The sequence below is a fragment of the Streptopelia decaocto genome (assembly GCF_964273445.1).
Source record: "Streptopelia decaocto genome assembly, chromosome: 22".
NCBI lineage: Eukaryota > Metazoa > Chordata > Aves > Columbiformes > Columbidae > Streptopelia > Streptopelia decaocto.
This window is the reverse complement of record NC_138677.1, coordinates 4,504,958-4,531,735: the sequence shown is the minus strand read 5'-3', so window position 1 is coordinate 4,531,735 and position 26,778 is coordinate 4,504,958. Positions and strand designations below refer to the sequence as shown.

The 26,778-nt window shown below is 64.2% G+C and overlaps 1 protein-coding gene across 2 annotated transcripts; it reads right to left on the bottom strand.

Annotated features, from left to right (window-relative positions):
- Positions 1-1,981: 1,981 nt before the first annotated feature.
- ARHGAP23 (Rho GTPase activating protein 23) lies at positions 1,982-26,629 on the bottom strand. Of its 2 annotated transcripts, none has more exons than XM_082070702.1 (24): positions 26,431-26,629; positions 16,333-16,512; positions 15,173-15,200; positions 14,292-14,387; positions 13,922-14,000; positions 13,633-13,687; positions 11,580-12,978; positions 11,192-11,347; positions 10,966-11,077; positions 10,818-10,875; positions 10,547-10,684; positions 9,665-9,964; positions 8,393-8,454; positions 7,933-8,060; positions 7,669-7,787; positions 7,430-7,585; positions 6,932-7,010; positions 6,518-6,591; positions 6,328-6,417; positions 5,880-6,005; positions 5,731-5,772; positions 5,524-5,617; positions 4,081-4,112; positions 1,982-3,960 (listed from the first exon to the last, which is right to left on the bottom strand). In XM_082070702.1, the coding sequence occupies exons 1-24, from the start codon at positions 26,479-26,481 to the stop codon at positions 2,998-3,000; spliced, it is 4,617 nt and encodes a 1,538-aa protein (XP_081926828.1). In that variant the 5' UTR covers positions 26,482-26,629; the 3' UTR covers positions 1,982-2,997. The 2 variants fall into 2 exon arrangements, with proteins under 2 accessions (XP_081926828.1, XP_081926829.1); XM_082070703.1 differs by having other exon boundaries at positions 14,292-14,384.
- Between the last annotated feature and the right edge of the window lie 149 nt (positions 26,630-26,778).

Below are 26,778 nucleotides of genomic sequence, written 5' to 3'. Positions count from 1 at the left end.
GGGTCGGTGCCGTCCCCAGGGGGGGTCACTGCGGATGTAAAATAGGCAGGGGGGGGACGATAACAGGTCACATCGTCACCCTCCATTTGTAACATAGCACTTTAAATGGCACCCGGGCGGGGATGCGGTGACACTCGGGGACCTCTGTCCCCTTCCCAGGGACAAGCGGGAGCCCCCACCCGCCGAAATGTCCCTGGGGGAGCAACCCCAGCCCGGGGGGGCCCCGGGGGGGCCGCTGGGGTGCGTATCCCCCATCACCCCATTACCCCGGGTGGGCGTGTGTGTGTCCCCGTGCCCACCAGATCAAATCACTCCTTTCGTTGGCGAGTTCGTCCTTGGGTTGCTTGGTTTTGTTTGTTATTCTTTCTCTTCTTTTTCCCCCCCACCTCTTTTTTTGTATCTCAGTCATTTTTGTACAGCAGAACGAGCCTTTTTTGAATAACAAAGAGAAAAAAAAAAATCGACAAAAAAAAAAAATCATGATGCAATTTCTTTGGATTGCAAAAAGCAACTCTTTACATTTAAGTGAAGTGTCTTAACATTTTATATTGTTTTAAAAAATATATTTACATATTATATATATATAGTATACGTAATATAAATATATATATATAAATATTTAAGAGAAGAAATAAATCTCTTCACGTCTGGTATATTAGGGGGTGGATTTTCTTCCCTGGGTAGACTAGAGCTCCTTGTGCTTTTTGAGGGTCGGTTCCTCGTGCTGAGTTCACATCCTCCATCCTCATCCCCAAACTGTCCCCATCACTTGGGGGGTGGGTGACACCCTGGGGTGCTGCAGCCCCCCCCCCCCAAGCAGCAATAGCACTCACTCCATGCGTTTGTTTTTAATTTAATTGATAAATTATTCTTTTCTTGGTACCAAAGTGAAATACTGTAGCAAAGCCGCAGCTTTGGGTGATGGGTTGCTTGGTGGGGGGGGGCACCTATTTCTGTGTCCCCCCCCACACACACACATCCCATTGCCCATCAAGCTGGTTTGTCCGTGAGCGTGTCCGCGTGCGTGTGTCCGTCCTTTCATGGCACCAACCCTGGTGCTTTCGCTGAAGCAAGAGGAAAAAAAAAAAATCGAAATAATAAAAAAAAAAAAAATTAAAAAAAAAAAAAGCAAAATGTTCAAAATGTTGCAAAAATGATAAAAAAAAAGAATAAAAAAATTTTTAAAAAAATGGAAAAAAAAAATATCAAGAACAAAGCGCTGCCTGCATCGTGCATGTGTCGGAGGCGCCCGCTGCATGCACACCCCGCTTTTACTCTTTAGAGGCTGTTTTGGGGTTTCTACGCCGTCGTGTGTCTCTGAGCATGAATTTTCTCGTGAACTGTTTGAAAATGAAAAAAAAATCATTAAAAAAAAAAAACCTTTAAAAAAATAAAAGAGAAGCGAGGGTGTCGGGGGGACCCCACCCCCCCCGCCCCGTCCCTGTGTCGCTGTGGGTGCCATGGGTAGTTCTGTGCGCAACGTGACCATTGTAACTTGCAAAAAAACAAAACTCCGATGACAAAGGGTTGCTTTTTAGTTTCCTTTTCCCTTTATTACTTTTCTTTTCTATCAGAGTGTTTGGCTTTAATAATAAAATTACTTTTTTTTTTTTAATTGCTCTTTCTATGGTATTTTATTTCACCCCCCCCCCCAGGTTTGGGGTCTTGGGTCGCTTTGATGGGGTGGGAATGGGAGGTGGGGGACTCACCATCCCTGGAGGTTGTTAAGCTGAGCTTGGACATGGCACTTAGTACCATGATCTAGTAATAGAGTTGGACCAAGGGTTGGACTTGATCTCTGAGGTCTTTTCCAACCCAGTCCATTCTGTGATCCCCAAATCACCCTGGTCCCCCCAGGATGGGTCTGGGGGTGCTGGGGGGGTGCATCTCGTCCCCCCCACACTCATAGCAAACCCACAATAAACCCTTCCATGTGCTGACCGCCCCCAAGCAGGGGGTGCAATAACAGCAGGAAACCACCTTGAATAACCAGTTTATTTCCAATATATAGACTGGGATGGTTGGCGGGGGGGCAGCATCCGAAGCGGGGTGTTTGGGGGGTTTTTTTGCAGTTTTGCATATAGCGGCTCTGCGGCCGACTTCTACAACACGGGGGGGGCCTGGGGGGCACATGCAGGAGGGTTTAAAAAGTCAACACTGGTCCAGCACGTCCCCTGGGGGGGTGGGGGGGGGGAAATGGCCTTTCCGCTGAGCAAAACGTCTTAAAAAATCCTTATAAATCCTTTGGAATATGTTACACAGTCAGAGACAATATTTACAAAGAAAGAAAAACAACTTTACAGCAAATATTTGCATAACGTATGAGAACAACACGGAGAAACAGTGACATCCCCCCCCCCCCCGGCCCCCCCCCCCAAGCCCATGGCACAGCGAGGCCGGGGGTCCCCATGTACCCCCCCGTCCCCAATCCTAAAGTGCTTCTGGGCTGGGGAGGGGGCTGTGCGGAGCGCGGGGGTGCAGGTGACAGCAGTGTCATCCCCCCCCAACCACTGCCAGCCCCTCTTGTCACACCCAGCCCGTGGGGACCCTGTCTGTGGTGATGGGCCACCCCAGCTCAGCCACCCCCCCCCAGCACAGCACAGAGCCAGGTCAGTGCGATGGCACCCTGGGGGTCCCCAAGGTCCCCAATATCCCCAAGGTCTCACCGCAGCACCCAGGGAAGCGCCCGCACTTTGCGCCGCCGCGGTTGGGGACAGCGGGGGGGGGGACAGTCCCCACCAGCCCCCTTCACCCCTCCTGGCACTGCCGGGGGGGCCGGGGCGCCTCGGGATGGTGACATGGGACCACTATGGGACACCGCCGGTCCCCAAAGCAAAGGAGACAAGGTGGCTTTGTCCCACCTGTGGCGTGGGGGCCACCGAGACTCGTTAAATAACAGCAGCTTGTCCAGAGCACAATTAAATACGAGAACGAAGGTGAGTCCTTAAATTAACCGCTGGCTGGAGGGGGGGGACACAGCGGGGACATCTCGGGGGGTCACAGACACTGGGGGAAGCGCAGGGGGGTGGCGGGAGTGCCCGGGGGGGTCACGGTGCCCGGTGCCTCCGTGGGGGCCGGGGGTCTCGCTTTGGGGGACTCCAGGCTGCTGAGCCCCGAGTCCTTGTCACGGCAGGGGCCCAGGGCCACCTCCCGCCCCCGCGGCTCCTTCCATTCGTTGAAGTTGAGGTCCTTGAGGCCACCGGGTGCCACCACCACCGTGTGCCGCCGCCAGCTGCTCTTCTTGCGGCGGCTCTCGGGGGATCGGGCCCGCCGCAGCCGCACCCCCATGTCGTCGGCCGAGGATCGGAGCCGCTGCCGGAGCTGCTCCCGCAGCGAGGGCCGGCCCGGGGGGATGTGGTCGTCCCCCCCCGGGGGTGCTGGGGTGTCACCGGCCGGCCGGGGCCGCCCCATCTTCCTGCGGGCCAGCGTGTCGCACTGGATCAGGTGGTGGGAGTTGAAGGAGGGGCGGCCCGTGGGGGTCTTGTCCTCGTCCCCGGTCCCCCCGTCCACCTGCCGGCTCTCGGTGTCCGTCTCCATGTGGCTGAGCTCGCTGCGCTCGTCATCCGCCTCGTCCCCACGGCTCCCGGCCACCGAGGGCCCCTCGGAGCAGAGGCTGCGGTCCATGGTGGACATGGTGGAGTAGCCGGACACGATGGAGCGAGCGTCGGGCGCAGGATCCAACGCGGCACCCCCGGGCTCTAGGGAGCTCTCCCGCTCCACCGCGGTTGGGTTGGGGACCGCCGGCTCGGTGCCAGTGCCGTGGGGGGCTGGCGGGGTGGCCACGGTCCCCTTGTCCTCCTGCTCACGGCTCGGAGTGTCCCTGCGCTCCGCATCGTCATCGGTGCTGCTCCCGACACCTTCGGCCTCTCTCTTCTTCTTCCTCTTGCGGGCGGCGGCCGAGACGAAGGGGATGGCGAGGAGCTCCCGGTGCGGCGGCACCTTCCGCGACGGCCATGTGCCCTGGGAAAACGGTGACACCAGAGTCAGGGATGGCGGTGCCAGGGTTGGGGACAGGCTCTGTGTCCCCCCAAGCCATCATCGTGTCCCTCCCTGCCACCCCCCAGACTGACACCCTCTTACCTTTGGTTTGGCAGAGCCGCTGCGGGTCAAGCCTGTAAAGCAGAGCAGAGAGGGGGGGTCAGTCAGGCCCTGGGTGGGGGGGTGTGCTGGGGAGGGGGTTTGGTGGGTAGAGATGGGGGGATGCTGCTCTGTTCCCCAAAAGCAGGATGGGGACATGCCGGGGCCATCAGACGGGCTGGCTCCTGTCTGGGACGCCAACACCAAGTGGGCTCGTGTGCTGGCAGCTGCAGGAGGGGCTGGGGGGGGTCTGGTGGTGAAAGGGGGTCCCAGGAGGGTGGGGGGGCTCTGGTGGTGCAGGGGTGGCCCTGGCACTGCTCAATTGCTGCAGAGCCCCACGGGGAGGGGTGGGGACAAGGAGGGGACACACAGGCACACACAGCTGGGACACACAGCCAGGATGCCGCCGGCAGGACTACAACCCCCCCACGGCCATGGGGCACAGAGGGGACTGGGCCTGGGCACGGTGCTGCCACCACCATGTCACCGAGATGGGGCACAGGGACCTGGCTCAATGCCACATCCAGCCTTGGAGCGGGGTCTGGGACAGGCTGGGACTCACTGGGAGCATTAGGGGACACATGGGGACACAGGGGTGACAGGCAGCCCTGGCTCTGCTGCCATGGTGTGAATGACAAGGACAAAACAACAGACACCTCCTCCCACCCCGCGCACCCAGGATGGGGTTAGCAGCTGCTGACGACGAGAGAGGGGGAGGCAGAAAGGGGGTGCTGACCCCCCCGGGGCATTGGGACCCCCCCAAACCCCAGGATTTGTGTGCGCCGGTCCCAGGCCACCCAGCGTCCATCCCTGCTGGGAGGTACCACCCACAGCTCCAGTGCCACTGGCCAACGATGTGGGAGAACAAGGATTAAAGGATTTGGGGCTCCCCAGGGTCTCAGCCGCCCTTTGTGACGCTGGGGACCCTGGGGACAGTGTCTGGGCAGGACAGAATCCCCTCCCGCTGTCCCCCCTGCTCCCGCTCTCTCGTGGTCACCGGAGGGGTTAGTGCGTGAGCAATGCACCCGGGGTGGACACTGTACCCGCTCTAGCTCTCGAGGAGATCCGCTGGAGGAGGAGGAGGAGGAGGAGGAGGAAGAGGACAGCACAGAGAAGTTCAAGGAAAGAACATAAGAAATCAGTCGAACATCAAAAGGCTCCCGGTCTCCGGGTTGGCAGCGTGGGGGTGAGCACAGGTGGGGGTCCCGCGGGTGGCTGGGGGACAAGGAGCAGCCACCGGAGAGGAGGTGACAGGGGAGAGCGGGGAGGGGGCTCCCGTGTCACCCCTGATGGGGACGTCCCCATTTTCCAGTGACAAGGATGCTGGGATGTCCCAGTTTGCCACAGCCCAGCACTGCAGCGGTGTTTGGGGGGGACGCAGCAGCTGGAGGGGCGCCCTGGGGTGCCAGGACAGGGGGAAATGGTGCCGTGGGTGCTGCTCCTCACCTGCGGCATCGCCGGGCGCCGCCGTCCTGCCGATGTTGGGGAGCAGGTACTCGATGTTGGGCACGGACTGAGCCTCCTTCTCATCCACGGGGGTCTGACGGGGGGGACACAGTGGTCAGGGGGCTGCCGATGGCACCTCAGGGCCCAACTGGGGCTCTGTGCGCTCCCCCCGCCACACAGTGAGACCCCCTAGGGGACAGGACTCACCTTCTCGCCCTTGTCCTCTTTGTCACTGAAGAACCAGTCTGACTGTGGGGGGAGACAGGAGGGGTTCAGGGATGGGGGCTCAGCACGGGCAGGGGGCACCATCCCCTGGGTGCCACCAGCCCCCTCCTCCCGCCGCCAGCGCCACTCACATGCTGGATGAGGGTCTCCACGATCTTATAGCGGTCGGGCATGTGCGTCACCATGTCGGTCATGTTGTCCTCGGACGTGCGCACCAGCGTGGGGCCGAACACCAGCGCCAGGTTTCGGGGCTCCATCTGCAACCAGAGCCAGGGTTGGTGCCTGTGGTCACCCCTCACTCCATCAGGCACCATCTCCCTTCCCAACCCACCACAATCACAGAATCATTTGGGTTGGAAAAGCCCCTCAAGATCATGGAGTCCAACCATAACCCACCCCTGGCACTGCCCCATGTCCTGAGAACCTCATCTCTGTCTGTCCAACCCTCCAGGGATGGTGACTCCAGCACTGCCCTGGGCAGCCTGTTCCAATGCCCCACAGCCCTTTGGGGAAGAAATTGTTCCCCAGATCCAATTGGGGCCTGCCTGGCCTTGGGATGGACAGACAAACAGACAATACCTTGTTTTTCTCCGAGTGGTCCGCGATGGTCTTCAGGTGACCCACCAGGAACTTGAGTGTCTCATAGTAGTGACCTGGCAGGTCCCGGATCTGCGGGAAGGCGCCAGGTCAGCTCTCTGCTCACCCCCCCGCCCCTTCCCACCCACATCAGTCCCCAAGTGGGGGCCCAGGGTTGTCCCCATGTCCCTACCAGCTTCCTCAGCGTCCTCATCCTCTCGCTGGCATCCTCGATCCGGTTCGCCTCAATGAAGTCGTTGTATTTATCTGGAAGTGGAACAAGGGGAGGTCAGAATGGGGCGGGGGGCACCCCCTGGGGACAGGGACCCCCGGATGCACCAGCCAGAGACACTGTGGTGCTGGTGGGGTCCCACTGGCGCAGGGCATAGCAGGACAAGGACAAGAGCTGGCACTGGGGACTCAGAGGGGTCTGCAGAGCTCCCTGCCACCTTGGGTGAGCACTGGATCATTCTGTCACAGGGTCTGGGGACATGTCCCCCGTGCAGGGACAGGTGGGATGGGCTGCTGGTATCAGCCACCAACATGTGGCCATCAGCACAGGGACACCTGTGACACCGTGGGGACCCCAGGTGACACAGCGACTCACCATCGGTGAAGAGAGGCTCGGGCAGCTTTCGGAAGAAGGATTTCAAGAGGCTGCTGATGACGTTCAGGTCCTGCCACCGCTGCGGGGACAGAAGAGGCTGCTCAGAGGAACCACCCCAGGCACCCACTGGAGATTGTCCCCAAGCCAGGGGGGTCCCAGGCCACCCACACCGAGGGGGACACCAGCCAGCACCACTGTGGCTGTGGGAATGGCAGGGCAGCTGTGCCCACCCTGCATCGGGCAAGGAAAGCCCTGTGCTGGTGTCACCACAAGGGGACACAAATGTGTCCCCAGGCTGCCACCTACACTGCTGCCGCCAACCGCTAGGCGGCCCTGCCACTCCAGGGAAGGTGACAGCGATGGAGACAGGGAGGAAGATCGTGTTGGTGACAGGGATGGTGATGATGGAGACAGGGATGGTGACAGAGCCAGGTACAACAGCCTCAAGAGCATCCAAAAGGCACAGGGACAGGGATGGGGACAGGGACATGTCCTCACCTCGTCCTGCAGGTTGATCTCGGTGGCCCCCTTGTTGAGCTGCTCCTGCAGGCTGGACACCACGGCGTTGTTCCCGGGGACGCGGTAGATGCCCATGTACTCCAGCCCTCGGTCCTCCACCACCTTGCAGCAAGCTTCCACGATCAGGGGGACGTTCTGCGGGGACAGGGAGCAGGTGACGGGGCTGCCAGGGCCGGGTGGGGTGTCCCCAGGGGCTGGCGCTGCCACCAGGGCTGTACCTTGTTGTCCAGGGCAGGCTGACAGTCCTCCAGCCTCACCCCGAAGGCTCTGGGGGCAGATTTCTTGTTCTTCTTCATGATGTTAATACCCCACGGGGCTTTTTGGGAGCTACTCTCATCTGGGGAGGAAACAAACCCACAGAATCATTTGCTAACGAGTCGGGACAAATGCGAGAGCATCCCTGCTGCCCTGTGGGGATGAGCGCGATGGCAGCGCTGGGAAAAGGTCCCCCCCTCTTTGCAAAGTCCCTGGGTAGGACCCACCTTTCGTGACAGCCACATCCTGCCTGGGGGACCGGGGTGCGCTGGTTCCCGTCTGCTTCAGGAACTCGGCTCGGATCCCCAGCCCGCGGGAGCCCTTGGGCGAGGAATCGGGTTTGGTGCCCGCAGGGCTGCGGGGAGAGCAGGGGGCTCAGGAGGCGCACGGCTGCGGCACCAGCCCCGTGCAAAACCTCCCAGTAAACACCAGCATCTCTCCCGGGCTGCCCAGCATCCTGGGGCTGCACCCCACACTGGGTACCGGGGGCTCCTGGGGGGCACTGAGCCCCTTTAACCCTTTGCTCAGTGACTGTTTGGCTGAACCAGACCCCCCAGCCCCCTGAGGGAAGCGGGGTGCCGCTGGCACTGCCCCATCACCGGAGCCGCTGCCTTTGCTCCATCACTTGAAAATGGAGGTGAATAAAGTGCTGGGGGGTCCCGGTGCCCGCCGCCCCCCAGTCCGTACCTCACTTTCCGGTAGTCATTTAACTTCTTGTTGATAAGCGCTTGGCTGGCAAAACCGGGGTCCTGGGGGGGCAGAGAGAAGAGGGGAAGGGAGAGCTTGAGCAGCGTGGCCACCAGTGGCCCCAGGCAAGTCCATGCTCTGCCGGGCACCACGCAGGGCCGGCAGGACCAGGCGAGGGCAGGACGGGGTCCCCGCTGCCCCGAACCAGCCGCTGCGGTGTCCATGGCTCCTTGCCGCGGTGCGGGGGTCCGAGCCGGCCGCAGAGGCTCGAGGACAAGCACGTCCCCCCATGGCACGCACGGCTCTGTCTGCCCACGCCAGGCACACCCGCGGCACCACACAGCATCCGAAAACACGCGCTCATCCCTGCAGGACGCTGCCCACACGGTCCTGCCCAGCGGCACCACAGCCCCTGTGGGTGCCCAGACAGCTCCACGTGCTCCAACCTGGCGACATCTTCCCTGTGCCGGTGCTGCCGGCTACGCCAATTCCCTGGCACCCTCCAGTGCCACAGAGAACCAGAAACCGCTCCAAGCTCAACGCACCCTCCAGGGCCGGAGCCTGCCACAACCCCGGCACGATCGCTGCAACCAAACGAGGCCACCATGGCCATCCCAGCACCACGGGGAGACAGCACACAGCCAGCCCAGCGCCGGCACAACCAGCACGGCACCGGCACATCCAGTCTGGCAGATCATCCTTCGCTGGAGCCCGTGGCCCCGGGGAGCAGCTCTCCCCACCCCAGACCCGAGCAGCTCATTGCACAGAGCACGGCTGCCTGGCGAGGGCTCAGCCCCGACCCGGCGCCAGCCCCGCGCAGACACCACGCGTGACACTCGCAGGGATCTCCCTGACAAATCTCTCTCCATCAGACACAACAACCGCGGCAGAGCCACGCGCGCTCCTCTCCCATCAAACGCCGCCGGCCGATCCGGCACTGACCCTGCCAGGGTGCGGCACATGGAGAACCGTGCCACCGAACAACCTGGTACAGCACATGGAGAACTGTGCCACCGAGCACCGCGGTACAGCACACAGAGAGCCGTGCCACCGAACACCCCAGAGCCGCATTCTTCTTGGACACAGCGACGACCGCGAGTCCCTGTGCACCCCTGGGAGCACGGCAGGGGACCGGCGAGCCCCACTGCGCCTGGCTGCGCAGGAGCCGGCCGTGGCCTTTGGGGAAGCAGCACAAGGCAAAGAGCCGGAGAGAGCCGAGGCGGTTAGTGCCGGGAGAGCCAGAGGCAGCCGGGAGCCCCATGTGGCTCTCACCTCGCCCTCGGCCTTGCTGTTCTCCCTGATGACTTTGATCCAGGCCAGCATGTCTTCCCGATCCTCTGCCTGAAAGAGATATTCACAGAAGTCAGCGGTCGTCAGGCGGAAGACGTGCTTCCTCTTGGTCTCGCTGTAGGAGATGTCCACCAGGCACGCTCGGATGCTGATCGGCGGCTCCTCCTCACCTGGGGCCGGGGCGCAGGTCACCGCCTCCCGCCTGTCCTTGCACAGGTACAGCGAGTGGGTGCGCAGCACGGCGAAGACGCGCTTCCACTGCCGGATGCCTCCACCGACCTTCTGCGGGGAGAAGGGACGGGGCACGGGGCTCAGGGATGCTCACGGACCTCAGGGATGGTACACGGGGCTCAGGGATGCTCATGGACCTCAGGGATGGGACATGGGGCTCAGGGATGCTCATGGACGGTACACGGGGCTCAGGGATGCTCATGGACCTCAGGGATGGTACATGGGGCTCAGGGATGCCCAAGGACCTCAGGGATGAGACACAGGGCTCAGGGATGCTCGAGGATCTCAGGGATGGGACACAGGGCTCAGGGATGCTCATGGACCTCAAGGATGGTACATGGGGCTCAGGGATGCTTGAGGACCTCAGGGATGGGACACGGGGCTCAGGGATGCTCATGGACCTCAGAGATGGGGCATGGCCCTCAGGGATGGGACACGGGGCTCAGAGATAGGACCCCAGGGATGGGACACAGGGCTTAGGGATGGGACACAGACCCCAGGGATGGGACACAGACCCCAGGGATGCTCATGGCGGGGAGCATCCACATCACCGGCCAGGCTCAGTGCTCAGAGATGCTCATGGTGAGGAGTATCCACAGCATTGGGTGGGTTTTGCGGGGGACACCCGCCTACCTTCCCCTTTTTGGTGAGGATCTGCTTGCAGTGGAGCCAGCCCTCCTTCCTCACGGCGCTGAACGGGACGTCCGAGAGGTCGGAGGTTGAGTGTCTTTTAGAACGGGCGTCTTCGGACGTGCCAAGGCTGTCCAGAGACTGCGGGAGGGACCGGGGGGCACGGTTGGGACGATGCCATCAGCATCACCTCCCTGCCAGTGCCCCAGCCAGGCAGAGCAACCCCTGGGTTGGGGGGCATCCCCAGGACCCCACAACATCTCACAACGCTCACCCCATCAGTGAAGAAGCTCCTCAGCATGCGGAGGCTGGGGACCCGGCTGGGCATCCTCCTGGGGGGGACAGCAGCCCCCGTGAGCGGGGTGGCAGGGACAGGGGCTGTGCGATGAGGGGACTGGGAGCAGAGGGGGGTCCAGCCCTACCTGAGGATCTTCCCCTCATCCCGAAATGCGTTCAGACCGTCGTCGCAGGACTTGGAGCGCTCGGTGGTGATGGCCAGGAGGTAGGAGGAGCGGCGCCCAGCCCTGATGCTGCCTGGGAGGGGGGACATGGGTAAAGCACACACTGCTCAGCTCTGGGGCTGGGGGGGCTGCTCCTGCCCATCCTCCATCCCCGCAGACCCCCTGTCTGAGCCCCCCCAGCACTTACTGCAGTCCTGGGAGTAGTGGCGGCTCAGGGCGAAGGCAAAGGTGGGCGAAGGGGGGCTGGTGGCGACAGCGGGGGCCGAGTTCATGGCACTGGAGACCACCGAGGAGGCAGGGACATGCTTGGCCTTCAGGTCGATGCTGGGGCTGGTGGGTTCGTCTGGGGTGGGGGGACAACATTGTAGGAGGGGTTGGGACAGGACATGGGGACTAAGTCCCTGCTGGGACCACCCCTGGTGCTTTTTGGTGGGTTTTCAGGTGTCTGGGATGGAGGACACACTCCTGTCCCCCCAGCAAAGCCAAAGCATCAGCCTCCCCCGTCCTCTCCCTCCCCAGCATGGGACTTGCCAACCCCGCCTCCTGGAGCAGCCGCCCCGAGCCCCCCGACTCACCGATGAAGGGGATGGACGCCAGGGAGTCCTCAGGGGCCGCTAACGGAGCCACGTGCCGGCCTGTCCGCTCGGCCACCAGCCTGTCCCCTTTGCCAGCAGCCGGGGGGGGGTCACAAATGTCCGTCTCCTTCATCCCCTCGGGGAAGACAAAGTTCATCTGCCGCAGGGGGGGCGGCATCTTGCGTCCCGTGGGCGGCTTCTGCCGCAAAACCACCTCTTCCCTCCGCTCCTCGGGCTGCTCGGGCGCCCGGCTGCTCTCCGGCCGCTGCTCCCGGGGCGCGCTGGGGACCGGCTGGGGACCGGTGGCTTGTGGCACGGCGGGGACCACCCTCTCCGGCCGCGGTGAGATGCTGAAGGTGGGGAGGCCACCGAAAGCTGGGTCGCGGAAGGACAGGGCGTGCAGCAGCCCGGTGCGGCGCTGGAAGGACGGGCTGTAGCTGCGGTACCCGATGTATCCGGAATCGTCGGCGCTCGGCAGGTTGGGATGCGACGGGTGCTTCTGCACGGGCGCCGGCTCCCGCGAGGAGGAGGAGGAAGGCGCGAAGGAGCCGTGCGGGACGGGGTGGGCGGCGGCGGTGCCGGTGGCCCGGCAGCCCCTCTCGGGCGGCCAGGCGGAGCGGTCCAGGCGGGCGGCGAGCAGAGCGCCGGGCTCCAGAGCCTCCATGGAGCGCCCGCAGCGGCCCAGGTGATGGTGGGAGCGGGCGCGGGGCGCCCAGCCCTCGCGGGGGGGCTGCAATAGGGTGTCGTGCGAGGCGCTGTGCGGCCACCCCCGAGGGGTCGCTCCCGAGCCCCCCAGGCGGTCCTGGGACACGCTGCGGTGCCGGGGGGGCATGGCGTGCCGCCGCTCCTCCGAGGAGCTGCGCCGCGGCTCCTGGCTGCAGAACCAGCGGGACAGAGCCTGCTGGCATTCCTGGCGGCCCGGCACCCTGCCCGCCGTGTCCCGGGGGGGGCCCGACAGCCCCCCCACACCCTCCTTGAAGCCGCAGTGAGTCCGGTGCTCCGGGAGATGCTTGGGGTAGCAGGCCGGGGGGACCCCATAGCGGTCGGGCAGCGGGGATGCGACTGAGGATGCGACGTTGCCGGGGCAGCCGGTGCGGGAGAAGGAGCCGGGGGGGCCACGGGGGGCGGTGGGGCGCGGGGGGGGCCCCCCGGGTGGTGGCTGGTCGGGGCGGTGCGCGGGGCTGCCCCCCCCATCGCTGCGGGTGCTGGCGAGCGCGGTGGGGACAAGTGGGGACGAGGGGGCACGGGGGTCCAGCGGCTGGCCCGGGGGGGGCTCGGCGCCCCGTGTCTGGAAGGGGTAGGTCTTGCGCGGGTAGCAGATGGGGGGGGGCTCGGGGATGCTCTGTGCCCCCCCAGAGTATGGCTCATTGCCCTTCAGGTAGGCATCCTGTGAATACGCCTGTGGGGGGACAAGGGGGTCAGGGTGGGGGGGGCGGAGCCACAAGGCAGGTGTGGGGGGTGCTGCCCACATCCCCCACAAACCCCCCATCAGAGTGAGCTGGGCAGGGCTGCAGCCCCCCCACATCCCACTTTCCTATGGGGCACCCCCAGCACTGAGAAATGCCGCCCCCCCTTTCCCTCCCCTCCTTCCAAAATACCCCGGCATGGCCCCAGCTCCCTTCTCACTTTTCACTGGTGCCTCTGACTCCACACCCGGGGGATCCTCAGAACCCGGGACGGGCACAGACGTGTGACCCCCCCTTTGCTGGAGCACTAAGACCCCCCCAGCCTCATGGGAGCGAGTGCCCAGGGTGGGGAGCCAGAGCAACTCACCCTCCAGCTTTGCCCCCCCCAAAAAACAGGGGCTACATCCCCCAATCCTTCCTGTCCTGGCCCCTAAAGTTCATCTGTTTCTGCACCCTTTGCTGCTCCAGGGATGCTGCTCAGTCCCCAAATGTCCCCAAGTGTCCCCAGCAATATAGGCCACCCCCCACCCAAGGCACGGGAGGAGCGTGGGCAGTGACAGAGCAGCCCCCCAGGTTTGGGGGGGCAGAAACGCCGGGACAGCCACACTGGGGGACCCTGGGCGCAGCCCTGTCCCCAGCACACTCACCAGCTGGAGGATGTCCTCGTCCTTGGGCATGATGGCGAGCTCCAGCACATCGTCACTGCAGGGACAGGGGACAGGGGGGTCAGTCCCTGCCTGTCCCCAGCAAGGAGATGAACGTCCCTGTCCCCAGTGACAGTCACAGTGTGTCACTGCCTGCCCCTGCTCCCCTGCGGCATAGTTGCCCGCAGGTGCCCAAGTGACTCACGGCTCCTGCCAGCCCTGGTGACAACCAGGGGAAAGTGCCTGCTGTGACATGTCCCCTTCATGTCCCCTCCCCGCACTGGGGACTCACCTGTTCTGGATCAGCGCAATGACCTGCGAGTAGGTTTTCCCGATGATGCTCTCGCCATTCACCTTTACCAGCCGGTCCCCTACAGAGCAGGGGGAGAAGACAGTGTCACCACAGGTGAGTGGGGACGTGGTGGCACTTAGCTGTCCCTGCGGTGGCTCACAGCGGGGTTTAGGTCCTGTGGGGACCCCAAAGCCAACCCAACCCATGGGGTCCCCAACTCTGCTCTGAGGGATGAGAGAGCAGGGAGACAGGGGACAAGAAAAGAGATAAAGCAAGATAAAGAGCAGAACAAGCAGGAGAGACCCTGGCAGAGCATCACGTGTGTCCCCAAGCAGCCTGGACCCCCCCCGGCCCCCAGCTCCCCCCTCACCGGTGCGCAGCCCAGCCTGGTGAGCTGGCCCGTCCTCCCGCACGCTCTTCACAAAGATGGTGTCCATGGGCTCCAGGCGGCTCCGGGGGGGACCTGCTGCCCGGGGACAGAGGGTCAGGGACACAGCTGGGCCCGCCCCATGGCAAGAAGCACGTTTGTCCCATCGTGGTGCCCACCTCGTGTCCCCAAGCCCCTCCACCCGCACTCAGGACCTGCAGAGGATCAGTCCTGCCCTGGGCAAACCCCGCTCAGGTCACCCCATGTCCCCCCCAGTGTGGCTGCAGCCACCATCCTTTGCAAGAACAAATGTCACCAGGTGCTGCAAAAAACCTGAGGGTTGGGGGGTGGTGGATGGATGGTGACAACAAGGGACGCTGAACCCCCGGGGGCCTCCTGGAGCGAGGCCAGTTTTGCCCCCCCAGGCCTGATGGGCACTGGGTGACAGGTCTGGCTGTTGTCACCTGCATCCAGCCCGGCCCCCGGGGACAGCAGCCCCGGCGCCTCATCATGCTGCCGGCGTGACAATCCGTCCTGACACCTTCACATTCGCTCACGTCACCCTCAACTGCCGGCAGGGCTGTGTCCCTGTCCCCAAACACCCCGTGCGGGGACACCACAGCTTTGGGACAAACCCCCTTGGGCGTGAGGTCCAGCAAACGTCCCAAGGGCTTTGGGGACACCAAGCCCGTCTGCCATGCCAAGTGCCACCAAAGCACCGCGCTGCTTCACCGCCAGCTGATACTTTGGGCCGTGGTGGCAGCAGAGATGGTGACAATGTCCCCACACACCCACTGAGACTTGTGACACCCCCTGTGCCCACCGATCGGGCAGTGACACCCCCTGTGTGGGGGTCCCCATCGCGGCACAGCGCTGGTGCTCACCTGCTCGGTTCCCATTCTCCTCCTCCTGCTGAGAGAAGAGATAAAAAACTACTTAATTGGGTGGCTGAGCCATGGCAGCCGTGGCAGGGGGACCGGGAGGGGACAGGAAGGGACCAGGAGGGGACCAGGACGGGGTTGGAGGGTGCCAGCCCCACCAAGGCCCTGGAAGGACCTGCGTGTCCCTCTGGCCTCCGCCGCCCTGGCTAAAATTACCTCCTGACACCGGATCCACCAGGACCCACCAACCCAGAGGGTTTGTCACCCCACCTGCTGTCCCTGGTGGGGGGACATGAACTCGGCTCCAGCCAAGGGGTTTCACCAGCGCCCAGTGGACTCAGGGCAGCGGGGACAAGACCCGATGTCCCCAGGGCGGGCAGGTCCCTCCGGGGTGCTGGGAAGGGACTTGTCTGCACCCCGGTGTGACAGGGGGACGTTCCCAGCAATGAGGAAGAGGAGGGGGCTGAAGGCATCTTGGGGGCAGGAAGGAAAAGCCACATCCCATTTGCCTTGGTACATGAGGGGCTGCTGCAGTGTCCCAGCAGGAGTGTGGGGACACTGAGGGTCCCGGGGACATGGACTCCAGCCCATCCCTGCCCCTCCTCACCCTGCGGCACCCAGAGCCCTTCCCAGCCCGCGGGGCAGCCCAGGGCTGGGTGCGGCGGTGCCGGAGCGCGGCGCGGTGAGCGCGGTGCTGCCGTCACGCTCCCTGCTGAGTCAACCCCACCGAAACTCAGCCCCCGGACCTGGCTGCCCGCCGGCACCCACGGGTGCTGCGCCAGCCGCGCCCTGCGCCGCCGGCCTCGGCTCCGCCGGCTGCCGCGAGCCATTCCCAACCCTTTCCCAAGAGCATCTGCAGCTCCCGGCGCTGATCCGGCTCCTTCCCACGCGGCCCCGGTGCCCCCGCCCTGACGGGGCTCAGCCCGGTGCCGCGGGGCACCATCAGTCCCTCGCTCCTGGGGGGCGGCTGAGGGACCTGGGGGGGCTCAGCTGGGGAACAGGAGGATGGGGGGAGACCAGCCCCAGGCACCCCAACATAGCAGGTGATGGATGGTCCACTCCATGGCTCCCCAGACCCCCTGCGCACCCCCAGCATCCTGCACCCATCCACGGCACCTCAGAGCCCTGGGGGTCCCCACAGCCCCCCCAGCTCCCAGCCCTACCTTGGTGGTGGAGTGTATCGCCGACTCGGGGGGGTAGACGATGAAGTGGCGGAGGGTGAAGCCGAATCCCCCCTGCGAGCTCTTCCGCAGCACCAGCGTCTTGGGGCCCACCCAGGGGAAAGTGCCCTCGGGGGGCACGTTGGCGTTTGGGGACACCCCATCTCTCCGGCCCGGCGTTGGCTGTGGGGAGCGAGGAGGAAGATGTCACTTCTGGAGTGGGAGGTGTAGGTGGTCAGGACCCCCCATCAGTCCCCTAAAATCTGAGATCTGCCCAAAAAGCTGCTCCGCCCTCCTCCCAGCTGAAATTCCAGCCCCCCCACCAGCATCCCCTGGGACTCCTCACACGGGAGCTTTTGGGAGAAGATGAATGGAAAGGAAAAAAGAAAAAGAACCAGAAAAAATAAAGGGAAATGAGCTGTGCCTGGGGGTCTGGATGAGACCCAGCAGGAGGAGAGATGGGGGAGCTGGGGACAAAAGGTCGGTCCCCTTCCGATGACACCACGGTGACAACCTCGGGCAAGCGGCGGGATGAGCGATGCTGCCCAGGGCAGGGACCCAGCACCGGCCGGGCTCTGGCAGGGGACAATGCCGGGAGCAACAGATGGGACAGAGGGACAGGAAGGACAGAGGGACGTGGCTCCATCCTGGTGTCCGGAGGGGGAGCGGGGCTGCGCTGAAGCCGGAGCAGCCACCGGCATCTCACGTCACCAGGAGGGACAGCAGAGTCCTGCCACCTCAGCAGGGCTTGGGGGGGTTTAGCACAGCCCCAGCGAGCGATGTGGCTGCACATCTGGCTGCACATCTGGCTGTGAACATCTGCAGCCCCACAGTCCTGCCCAGTGCCCCGGCAGCACCAAACTCTGCTAAAAACCAGAGAAACCGGCAACTTGGGAGCGGGCAGGGACAGGCGGGAAGGGACCCGCCGGGATCCTGCCCGTGTGGTGTCTCCAGCGGAGTCGGCCCATCCCGGGGCGAGGGTGTTAAAATTCAGGCGCTGTCTGGGTCGAAGCGCTGGATGGGGAGCGGGGAGGGGACAGGGGACACACAAAGGGACAAGGCACAAAAAGCCTTTGTCTGTGGCTGTGCTGAGCTGGGCCTTTTTGCTGCCGGGGGGTGAATCTGATGGCAGTTTGGGGGGGGGTGCCCATGCCGGCACGTCCCACATAGGGCCCCAGGGTCCCGTCCTTATGAAAATGGGGGTCCCATTCCCCTAGGAACAGTGTCCCCATGGTGAGGGCGCAGCTATGGCACCATATCCCTGGCACAGCACCCACCGACCTGCTCCATCACCACCCGGGTGGGGGGGTACAAGCACTTTGTGTGCTCGCAGCCACCCCAAAACACACAAAGAGTCGTGATGCCCCAAATCCTCACGCAGTTGAGTCAAGAAACCCCACTACCAGCACCACATGGGGGGCAAAGAGCCCCTAAACCCTCTCCCCATGACCCAAAACCAGATGGCAACGGGCGCCCTGCGCTCCCTTGGGCACCCCCCCCCATCCCTTTGCCTCAGGGGACAGGAGCGTCCCGGCGCCTGTCCCCATCTGCGCCCTCCATTGTGTCGCCCGCCGGCTCGCTGGATTATTTTTAAGCTGACAGCTGAATGTGCCCCGCTGATTTTAACCGGCACCGACAAGCCCTCGGAGAAGGGAGGATCGGTGGAGGCAGCACCCGACCCGCAGGGATGGGGACGTGTCCCTTGTGTCACGGGCGCGCCGGAGCCGTGGCCACGGCTCCGGCGCGCCCGTGACACAAGGGACACGTCCCCCAGCTGTGGTGGTCCCGCTGTGGGCTCACACATTTGTCCCCAGCACCCTCCTCCATCACAAGGTCCTCGCCACCCACCAAAAATGTCACTGTGCCAGCATGGGGACACAGGTAGATCTCCCCGCTGTCTCATTCCTGCAGAGCAAAAGGGTCTTTTCCCTCCTGGGGGGCAGGATTTGTGTTGTCCCCTCCCACCAGGTGCATCCCCAGCACCGCAGGAGCCCGGACCCCTGACCCAGCACTGGAGGGGACAAAGGGGACAACACACCCCTGACCCAGCACTGGGGGGGACAAAGGGGACAACACACCGCTGTGACACCCCCAGCACTGCCCCAAAACACCCCCCGCAGCAGAGGAGCCCCCACATCCCCTGCAGAGCATCCCCGCATCCCATGCAAAGCATCCCCCCAAACCGCGACACCCAGCATTCGGCTCTCACCCGGCGGCACTTGTCGGAGCGGGGGGCCAGGCGGGGGGCCGGGGGCCAGCGCTGCTCTGGGGGGGGCCCGGCGTGGCGGTGCAGGGTGCTGAGCCGGAGGCAGCGGGGCTCGGGGGAGCTGCAGTCCACCCCCACGGCGCGTTCCCAGCGCCAACCCGCTCGCTCCACACTCCACAGCCCCCTCCTCACCACCGCCACCGCGCTGGGGGCCGGGGGGGGACCCCGCAGCGGCCGCCGGGACCCCCGCGCCCCTCCGCCTGCGCTCTGCTCCACCATGGGTGTCCGGGTCCAGCGAGTGCGGCGCAGCGGGGTGGGCGCTCGGCCATGGGTTCACAGCCCCCTCCGCCGGTTCAGCCCCCCAGCTGCTGGGGGGGCCGTGGGGCTGGCAGTGGTTGGCATGGGGGCTCCCAGCCCGGTGAGGCTGCACACAGACACGCTCGATCAAGCCGCTTGCGCACACCCCGACGAGAAACGCGGTGAGACGGGCGGCAGCTGCACCCCAGCCGGCTGCTGGGGGATGGAGGGATGGACAGAGGGAGGGTGGGACAGACGGAGGGTGGGATGGATGGATAGAAGGATGGATGGAGGGACAGAGGGTGGGTGGGATGGAGGGATGGACAGAGGGTGGGATGGATGGATAGATGGATAGATGGATAGAGGGTAGGATGGATGGATAGATGGACAGAGGGTAGAATAGAGGGTGGGACAAATGGATGGAGGGACAGACAGAGGGTGGAACAGACAGTGTGATGGATGGAGGGCGGGACAGATAGAGGGACGGACAGAGGGTGGGACAGACGGAGAGCGGGTGGCCCCCCCCTGCTCGCAGTGTCACTTTGCCTGGACTTTCTCCTTTCTTTCTTTCTTTCTTTCTTCTTTATTTTCAATCCTCCCCCTTCTTCCTCCACCACCTCGGGCAGCATCCCACCCTCTCCGCTTCCTCCTCCCCTCCTCCGGGCCCCTTCCTTCCTTCCTCCGCTCGCTCTCCGCAGGGCACCGGCCGATGCTGGGGACAGGGAGGGGACACAGCCTGGGGGTGCGGCCAGTGTCCCCCCCCACCCGGCTTGCTCAGGAGACGAATCACCACCCGCCAAAACACGGGAAAACCAAGGAAAACGGCGGCACCCCGGTGAGCCCCGCTCTGGGGCTCTGGGTGGACAGCGTCCCCCTGCCCGCCCCCCAAAACACCGCTCGTCCCTGTCCCCACACGAGGGTCCCCTCCGCATTCCTGCCGTGCTGGAGGCCGATGAGCGGCACATGCGGCCACGCCGGGGAAATGCCGGGGAAATGCCGTGCATTGCTGGGATTGCAGCCCCGGGGCCGCCCCGTGTACCGCAGCCCCCCCTCCTCTGCCCCCCACCGCCCCACCAGCAGGACCAGTTCACCAGGACCAGTTCACCAGTACGATGCCACACACCCGCTCCCTGCAGCCACCAGCTGTGCTGGCACCGACGGGACGGTCCCCAGGGTGCGATGCCACACGGCCCCTGCGTGTCGCGGCAGCACCGCGGCGTTCGGCACGTCCCCAGCATCCACCCTGCCCAAGGTGTCACAGCTCTGTCCCAAAACAGCCCCAGGGGGCTGGCTCAACTGGCTTGGTGGCAGCTGTGTCCCCAGGGACATCCCAGCGCACCCCGTGACACCGTCCCAGTGCCTCTGAGGGGACAAACTGGGACGGGGAGACATGGGAGCCAAATCCCTGCCACTGCCTTCCCCCGGGGCCACCTCAGCGTCACCCGCGGTGTGTGCCAGCGCTGTCCCATGGCAGCAGCCCTGGGGACAGGCATGTCCCAGCAGGCAGAGCCGCCCGGGCGGCGCGGCGGGGCTGGCACAGCTGTCGGTGCCCAGGGTGGCTTCGCTTTCCTGCAGAATGGGGGGAGACACAACCTGCGGTGGGGGGGCTGGCTTGGCCCGGGGTGCCGGTGACACCAGCAGCCTTGGGGACAGCGGGTCTCATCCTGTCACCTCCACCTTTCCCAGCAGCACTGAGCGAGCGGCAGGAGCTGCCCCAGCAGCCTGGGGGGACAGGGGGTGGCTGGAGAAGGGGTCCCCAGCCCCTGGGGGTGTCAAGGCGAGGACGGGCCCCGGGATTGTTCCCAAAGCGGGAAAGGTCAGGCGGCGTTGGCGAGGGCAGATTCCACCGCGAGGAATGCGAGCGCGCCTGGCCGCCCTCCAGCAGCCCTGCTGTTGTGCACAGGAGTGTCCTAAATCCGCAGCCAAACAGGAGCGAGGGGGCCGGCGGCGCTCCCGGCATGCACCGCCACCGCGCAGGCGTGGGGACACGGGGACACGGGGCCACGCGGGACGCAGGGCCCTCTGCCGGCACCCCCAAACCTGCTGGGGAAACTGAGGCACAGGAGGGGCTGTGCCAAGGCAGCGCTGCCTTTACTGGAGATCGTGTACCGATGTCACCCCACAGCGGCTGCTCCCAGAGCTCTCCCACCCTGGTGACACCCCCAGTGGTCCCAACTGGGGGGTGACACCCCGACACCATGTCCCGGCCCCCAGGTGTCCCTGCCAGCGGGGCCATCGCAGCCCCTGGCACGCGGCGAGGATAACGTCACACTGGGCAGAGGGACAGAGGGACAGAGGGACAGGCAGCTGTTGGTGCTGCCACCGCCACAGCATCCCAGGCTTGTCCCCAACCTCCCTCCTCCGGTACCATGTTCCCTGCGGGAAGAAGGTTTCTCCATCATGGAGCCGGCAAGGCCGGGGGGGACAACCACTAATCCCCCCCGAGCAGCAAGCTGAGATTAGGGTCAGAAAAATGAGGTTTTAATAGGATTTTCAGGGAGGAGAAAGCCATGTGGAGACAATAACCAGTTTCCAGCCCTTATACGGCAAAACCGCTGCTGCTCCCACCTGCGGCAGGTCCCGGTGGGGACAGGGGGTCCCACCTGTGGCCCCCGGTCCCAACCAGCATTCGGGGGGACAGCAGCCCGAGGGGAGCAGAGACTGATGCTCAGCAGTGGGCAGGGGCTGCACCCCCACACCCCAGGCAGAGCGGGGACGTGGGGACCCGGCCCGGGGGACGCGGTGGCAGTTTAACAGGGGGCAGCATCGCGGTGACAGCGCTGGGCAGCGCGCCCAGCCATGCCCCCACCCTCGGGATTACCGCCCCGCAGGAGAAAGCATTTTAATTCTCTTTAACACAAACCAGGGCGGAGGAGCTTTGCAGCTCAGCAGGGATTTGGGGGGAGCACTTGCTTGCACATAGCCCGTGCGTGTCCCCCTGTCCCCTGGGACACCCTGTGTCCCCTGGGGAGCCAGGGACAGGAGCAGCCACACCTCGGGATGGAGAGAAACCCTCCAGGTGCCTCCCAATAACCCACATTAGAGTCACCTGCCCGGCTGGAGACCCCCACCCACATCCCCATCACCCAAAGGAGGAAGGTGACACCGCCCAGGTGACACCAAGGTGACACTGAGCCAAGCGCCAAAGTGAAGCAAAGCCACAGGAGGAGCCGCAAAGTGGCTCCTTGACATTCCCCCCGCTCCGTTTTGGGTGTTAACACGGGGAAGGAAATCGCTGTGTTCCTTCCCAACGCCAACTCTTATCTCGACAGCGTCCCCTTCGCAGCCCCGGTGTCACCCCAGCGGGGTCACCGCTTGGCTCTGTCCCCTCCCAGCCACATCGTGACCAAACTGAGCTCTCTCCTGGCAGCTCCGTGACAGGGACACCAGCCCTAGAGACATGGGACTCTCATTCCTGCCCAGCCCAGGGGTTGCCAGTGCCACACGGAGAGAAATTTGGGAACGTGGCCAGAGAGCCTTGTCCCCTCTCCTGACCTCGTGTCACCAGGCTGCCAGCCCCGGAGCCACCGTGGCTCCACGGCCACACCAGCATCCCCGGTCGGGCCGGATCACCCCGGTCACAGCCATGCCGGTAACCGCGGCACAGCCCGATGCCACCGCATCGATGCGAGCGTGTCCACGTGGCTCCTGCCCACGCTGCCGCCTCACGTGCCACCCACGCTCATGGCCTCACGTCACGATACCGGGGCAGGACACGGCTTTGGCTTTACCATCCCCAACACCCAGCACCACGCTCTGCCCCTGAGAGCCCAACGGAGCCCGGTACCCACAGGGACAGACCCCCAGGGTTGGGGGTGCTTGTGGCTCCCCAGGGACATATCCCAGGGTGGCTGGTGGGGGGTTTGGGGACACCATGTCCCCTGTTAATACAGCAGCTCTCTCTGGCGCTGACGGTGCCACCATCCCGCGGCAAAGCCCGTGGCCTCGTCCCACATCCCCTGCGCCCCTTGCCCTGGGACCCCAACCCATGTGGCTCATCCCCAGCACGTGGGGAAGGTGGCTCCAAGGAGGGGACAAAGGCTGGGGACACGGAGCAGAGCTGGGAAACACCGACCCAGAGCAGCACCGATGAGTTTTGCCTCCCAGCCCATGGCAAACGGGACCGGGAGCTCAGTGCCTTCATCCCCAGCTCCTCCTCCTCATTCTCTGCCCTGGCCTAAAACTGGTGTTATCAGCAGCGAGCCCTAGAAAAGTAACAGGATTCCGTTTCCTGTTTTTCCCATGGAAACCCTCAAATAGAAGCTGGCCTCATTATGGCAATTTTTTGGGTCTCTTTCTTTTTTTTCCAGCCCAGCTAACAATGAGCCATTTCCTCCGGCGGCTCCGAGAGGCACCTTGCGCTCAGCTCCCACTTCTCCGCAGCGGAAAATCCTTATGGGGGAGGCTGGGGGGGCTGCCCGTGCCCCCAGCCCCTGCCCCGCTCACGGCCGGGTGGGCGATGCTGGGATGGGGGCAGCACAAGTGCCAAATCCCACATCCCTTGCTGGGCGCTGACAATAAAGAGCCGAGCGGGGTCCTGAGCCCCCTCCGGCCACAGCGAGGACAGGAGGTGGCTTTGGGGACGTGGCTTTGGGGACAGTTGTGCTCCTGCAGCACCTCCAACATAGACACCTTAAGCTTGTTCCTGAAATCAGGAGCAGCCCAACGTTTTTCCGCATCCAAAAGCAAGAGGGCCAGCCCACATCCCATCACCTCCCTGTCGCCACACCTGGGGACATCAGCGTCCCACCGCCGCTGCCACACCAGTCACCGCCAGCCCCGGCAGGGACCACACGTCACCCCGAAAGCGCTGGCACCGCAGCCCAGCCCCCACCCCGGCTCGCACGGCAGAAAAAAGAGCCCACTATGTGCCACAATAGCGCGATTGTCCCCCGGAGCCACCGCGCTCCGTCCCACCCGCCCCGGGGTGCCCCACGCGCTCAGCCCATCAAGGGACCCACTGTTGCCACCGGGGTGGCTGGGGGGGTCTGGGGGTGCTACTCATGGGGGGTTCCCAGAGCCCCGGTATTGTCCCACCTGGGAAATCAATCTGCTCCGGGCACTGGGGACCCCCCAGCAGAGCCCAAACCTGTTGGGGACGTGGCGATTCCCACCACGGCGGCGGCACCGACCGCGACGCCGCGGGTCTTGCGACACGCAGCCGCGTCGGCAGAGGCCAGAGAAGGCAATTAAGGGAAGAACTTAATGAAATCCTGGGGATAAGCAGCTGCGGCAAAGGAGTCAACCGCTCCGGGTGCTTTGAGCCAGCGCCGTGGCCAGGAGGTTGGCGGCAAGTTTAAAGCCGAGTTTAAAGCAGGTTTTGGGCCGGGTTTTCGGGAGCGGGCGGCAGGCGCAGCTCGCACGGCCGGCCCCGCCGCTCGCGGCCCAGAGGCAGCCAGGTCGATATTTTCCAACTTGAGAGCTTAAAATAGGTCATGTATCTCCATTCCTTTTTAAAATCAGGTCTTGCCGCCTGCCGAAGACAAACTTGGTTTATTAATGGGACAGCACCGACTTGAAACCTAATCTCGTTGGGTTTTTTTTTTCCCCATTTAATGAGAATAAAAGGCCGTCCCCAGGGCTCAGTGGCTTCCCAGCACGACCCCTCGTCCCAGTGTGTTTTCTCCCAGCAAGTGGCTCCGCATGAACTTGGGACAGTCCCCAGCTGGTGGCTCCAAGTGCCCTGGGACCCCTCACCAGGGGTACACAAGCCACCCCCCCCCCCACCCCAAAAAGAGACGGGTCACCAGATGTCCCCTCCCGCAGAGACCACAGTCCCCAAGCCCTAAATAACACCCAGTGGCGGTTCCTTGGCAGATGACGGTGACAAGGCAGCGCTGGTGGGGGGGTCGGGACACATCACCCAGCAGTGTCACCCCCCTGGCACCAGCAGCGAGTGCCAGTAACCCACGGCACGTAACCCACGGCAAGGTTAAAACCTTGGTGGCGGTGGGGACGGGGCCCTTGGCGCAGCCAGGGAGCCGCGGCTCCCGAAAGGCGCGCGGTGGCCAGCGGGACCGGCGTGGCACGGCACCGCGTGCCCCAGCCCGCCGCGTTCCGCGCTTGTGAGGCAGGATTGCGGCAGCGAGCACAGGCTTTTCCTGTCTTTCAAGTTCAGGGTTCAGAAAGAAAGAACAAAAAGAAAAGGCATGAAGAAACTCAATTTGCCAAGCAGGGCCGGTAAATAGGGACGGAGGCAGCGGCCACGTGGGGACGAGGGCAGTGGCCACCGGCCAAAGGGTTGGGGACGGTGGGGCACGGCCCCTGCCACGCAGCCCCAGGGCGGCCGGCGGGCGGGATTTCTGCTTACACGGCACAAAATCCTCGCTGGAGGATTGCGAAGCGTCTTCCTCACCACCATCCTCCCCGGGGGAGGCAGCGGGGGCTTAAACAAACCCTCCCGAGTCCCCCAGTGCCACATGTCACCCAGCAAACAGGGCAAAGCCCCCAAATCAATGCGCTTCCCCCCAGAAGAGCATGTTTCACCCCAAAATGCAGCAGAAGAGCAGATCTCGAGAGGTTTCAACCCCCACCTCCAAAAATCCAAGCCCCAGCGCTCAGCGGTACAGAGTAAGCATTGAGGAATCTGAAGAGAAACCATGATTAATGCTCAGCCGCTGGGACGAGCAGCACTCCTCATATCTGAACCATTTCGCACACCCCAATTAATCCTTTGAGGCCGGTTATTAGCCCCATGGCCGGGCCGGGGAAGCTGAGTTCAAATAACCAGGAACTGAGGAACAGAGGCCGAATTCAGCTCTGGGGCGAGGACGTGCAACCTCTGCTCAAATTAGCCGGCGCTGTGCCAGCCCGACACCGCGGCCCACGTCCCCACCTCGGCGTGTCCCCCGCCACCGGATCCCAGCCCCAGGTCCCCCAGCATCATCCCCACCCCAGGCATTTGCCGGGATTTGGCACAAAACGGGCAGGAAATGAGGTTTTAGGCTGGGCACCGCGCCGCTCCCAGGGGAGACGGGAATCGCCCCAGTAACTCCAGTTCGGCACGGTTGGGCGACGCCGATGCCCATGGCGCGGGAGCAGCATCCGCAGCGTGGTGCTGCAAATACCCGCGCTGCTTCGAGGCCGAGGGGCCAGACGTGACCTCGAGGGTCTATGGGGACACTGAGGGGACAATGCCCGGTGCCGGGAGCTGGCAGACCTGGCGCAGCCGGAGCCACGAGCCCAGCCGGGAGTTTCGGAGGAAACCCGCGTGGGCGTCTGCGGGTCTGGTTCCGGAGAAGGGGAAGCCCAGCTCCAGTGTTGGATCCAGGCACCTCAGCCCTGCCGCGCTGCCACCATGTCACCCTGGCTGGGCACCGGGGACGAGCCGTCGCAGCCAGCACTGCCCGTGACATGCAGGGGACGGCCGGACCCCTCCGGCCCCGCTGTCCCCAACCCCAGGGAGCCAGATCTGTCCTGGTCCCGGGTTGCCCGTGGTTCCCTCCGGCATTGCCCAACAACCTGCCAGACCACGGCACCACTGCCAGTACCCCCAGTCCCCGTTCCCCACACCCCCAGTATCTCCCAGTTCTCCCAGTTCCTAGTCCCCCGAGCCCACCGCCTCCGCAGTCCACCCAGTATCCCCCAGTGCCGCTCACCGCGGGGGTGGACGGCGGGATCCCGACCAGGCAGAAGGCGATCCCATTCATCGGGGCGCGGCGACCGGGCTCGGCTCGGTCCGGCCCGGCTTAGCAAGGCTCGGCTCAGCAGGGCGCGGCTCAGCTCAGCGCGGCTTAGCTCGGATCAACCTAATAAGGCGCGGCCCGGTGCGGTTGGGCCCGGCCCGGCCCCGCACGGTCCGGTCCGGCTGGGCTCGGCTCGGTTGGGTTCGGCTCGGGCTGGGCCGGCCCCGCTCGCGGCTCCGCCTCCTCCGGGACCCGCGGCGGCGGGCGGGGGCGGGAGCGGGCGGGGCCGGGAACGGCCCGCCCCGGCGGGAGGGACCGCGG

What these genes read in the sequence shown, in the direction of transcription:
- ARHGAP23 (XM_082070702.1), bottom strand. Translation starts at nt 26,481, where the DNA reads ATGAATGGGATCGCCTTCTGCCTGGTCGGGATCCCGCCGTCCACCCCC. An exon ending in ACAGCAAGGCCGAGGGCGAG is followed by an intron (nt 8,455 to 9,664) that starts GTGAGAGCCACA and finishes CTGCCCCCCCAG; the next exon opens with GACCCCGGTTTTGCCAGCCA. An exon ending in AATGACTACCGGAAAGTGAG is followed by an intron (nt 8,061 to 8,392) that starts GTACGGACTGGG and finishes CTCTCCCCGCAG; the next exon opens with CCCTGCGGGCACCAAACCCG.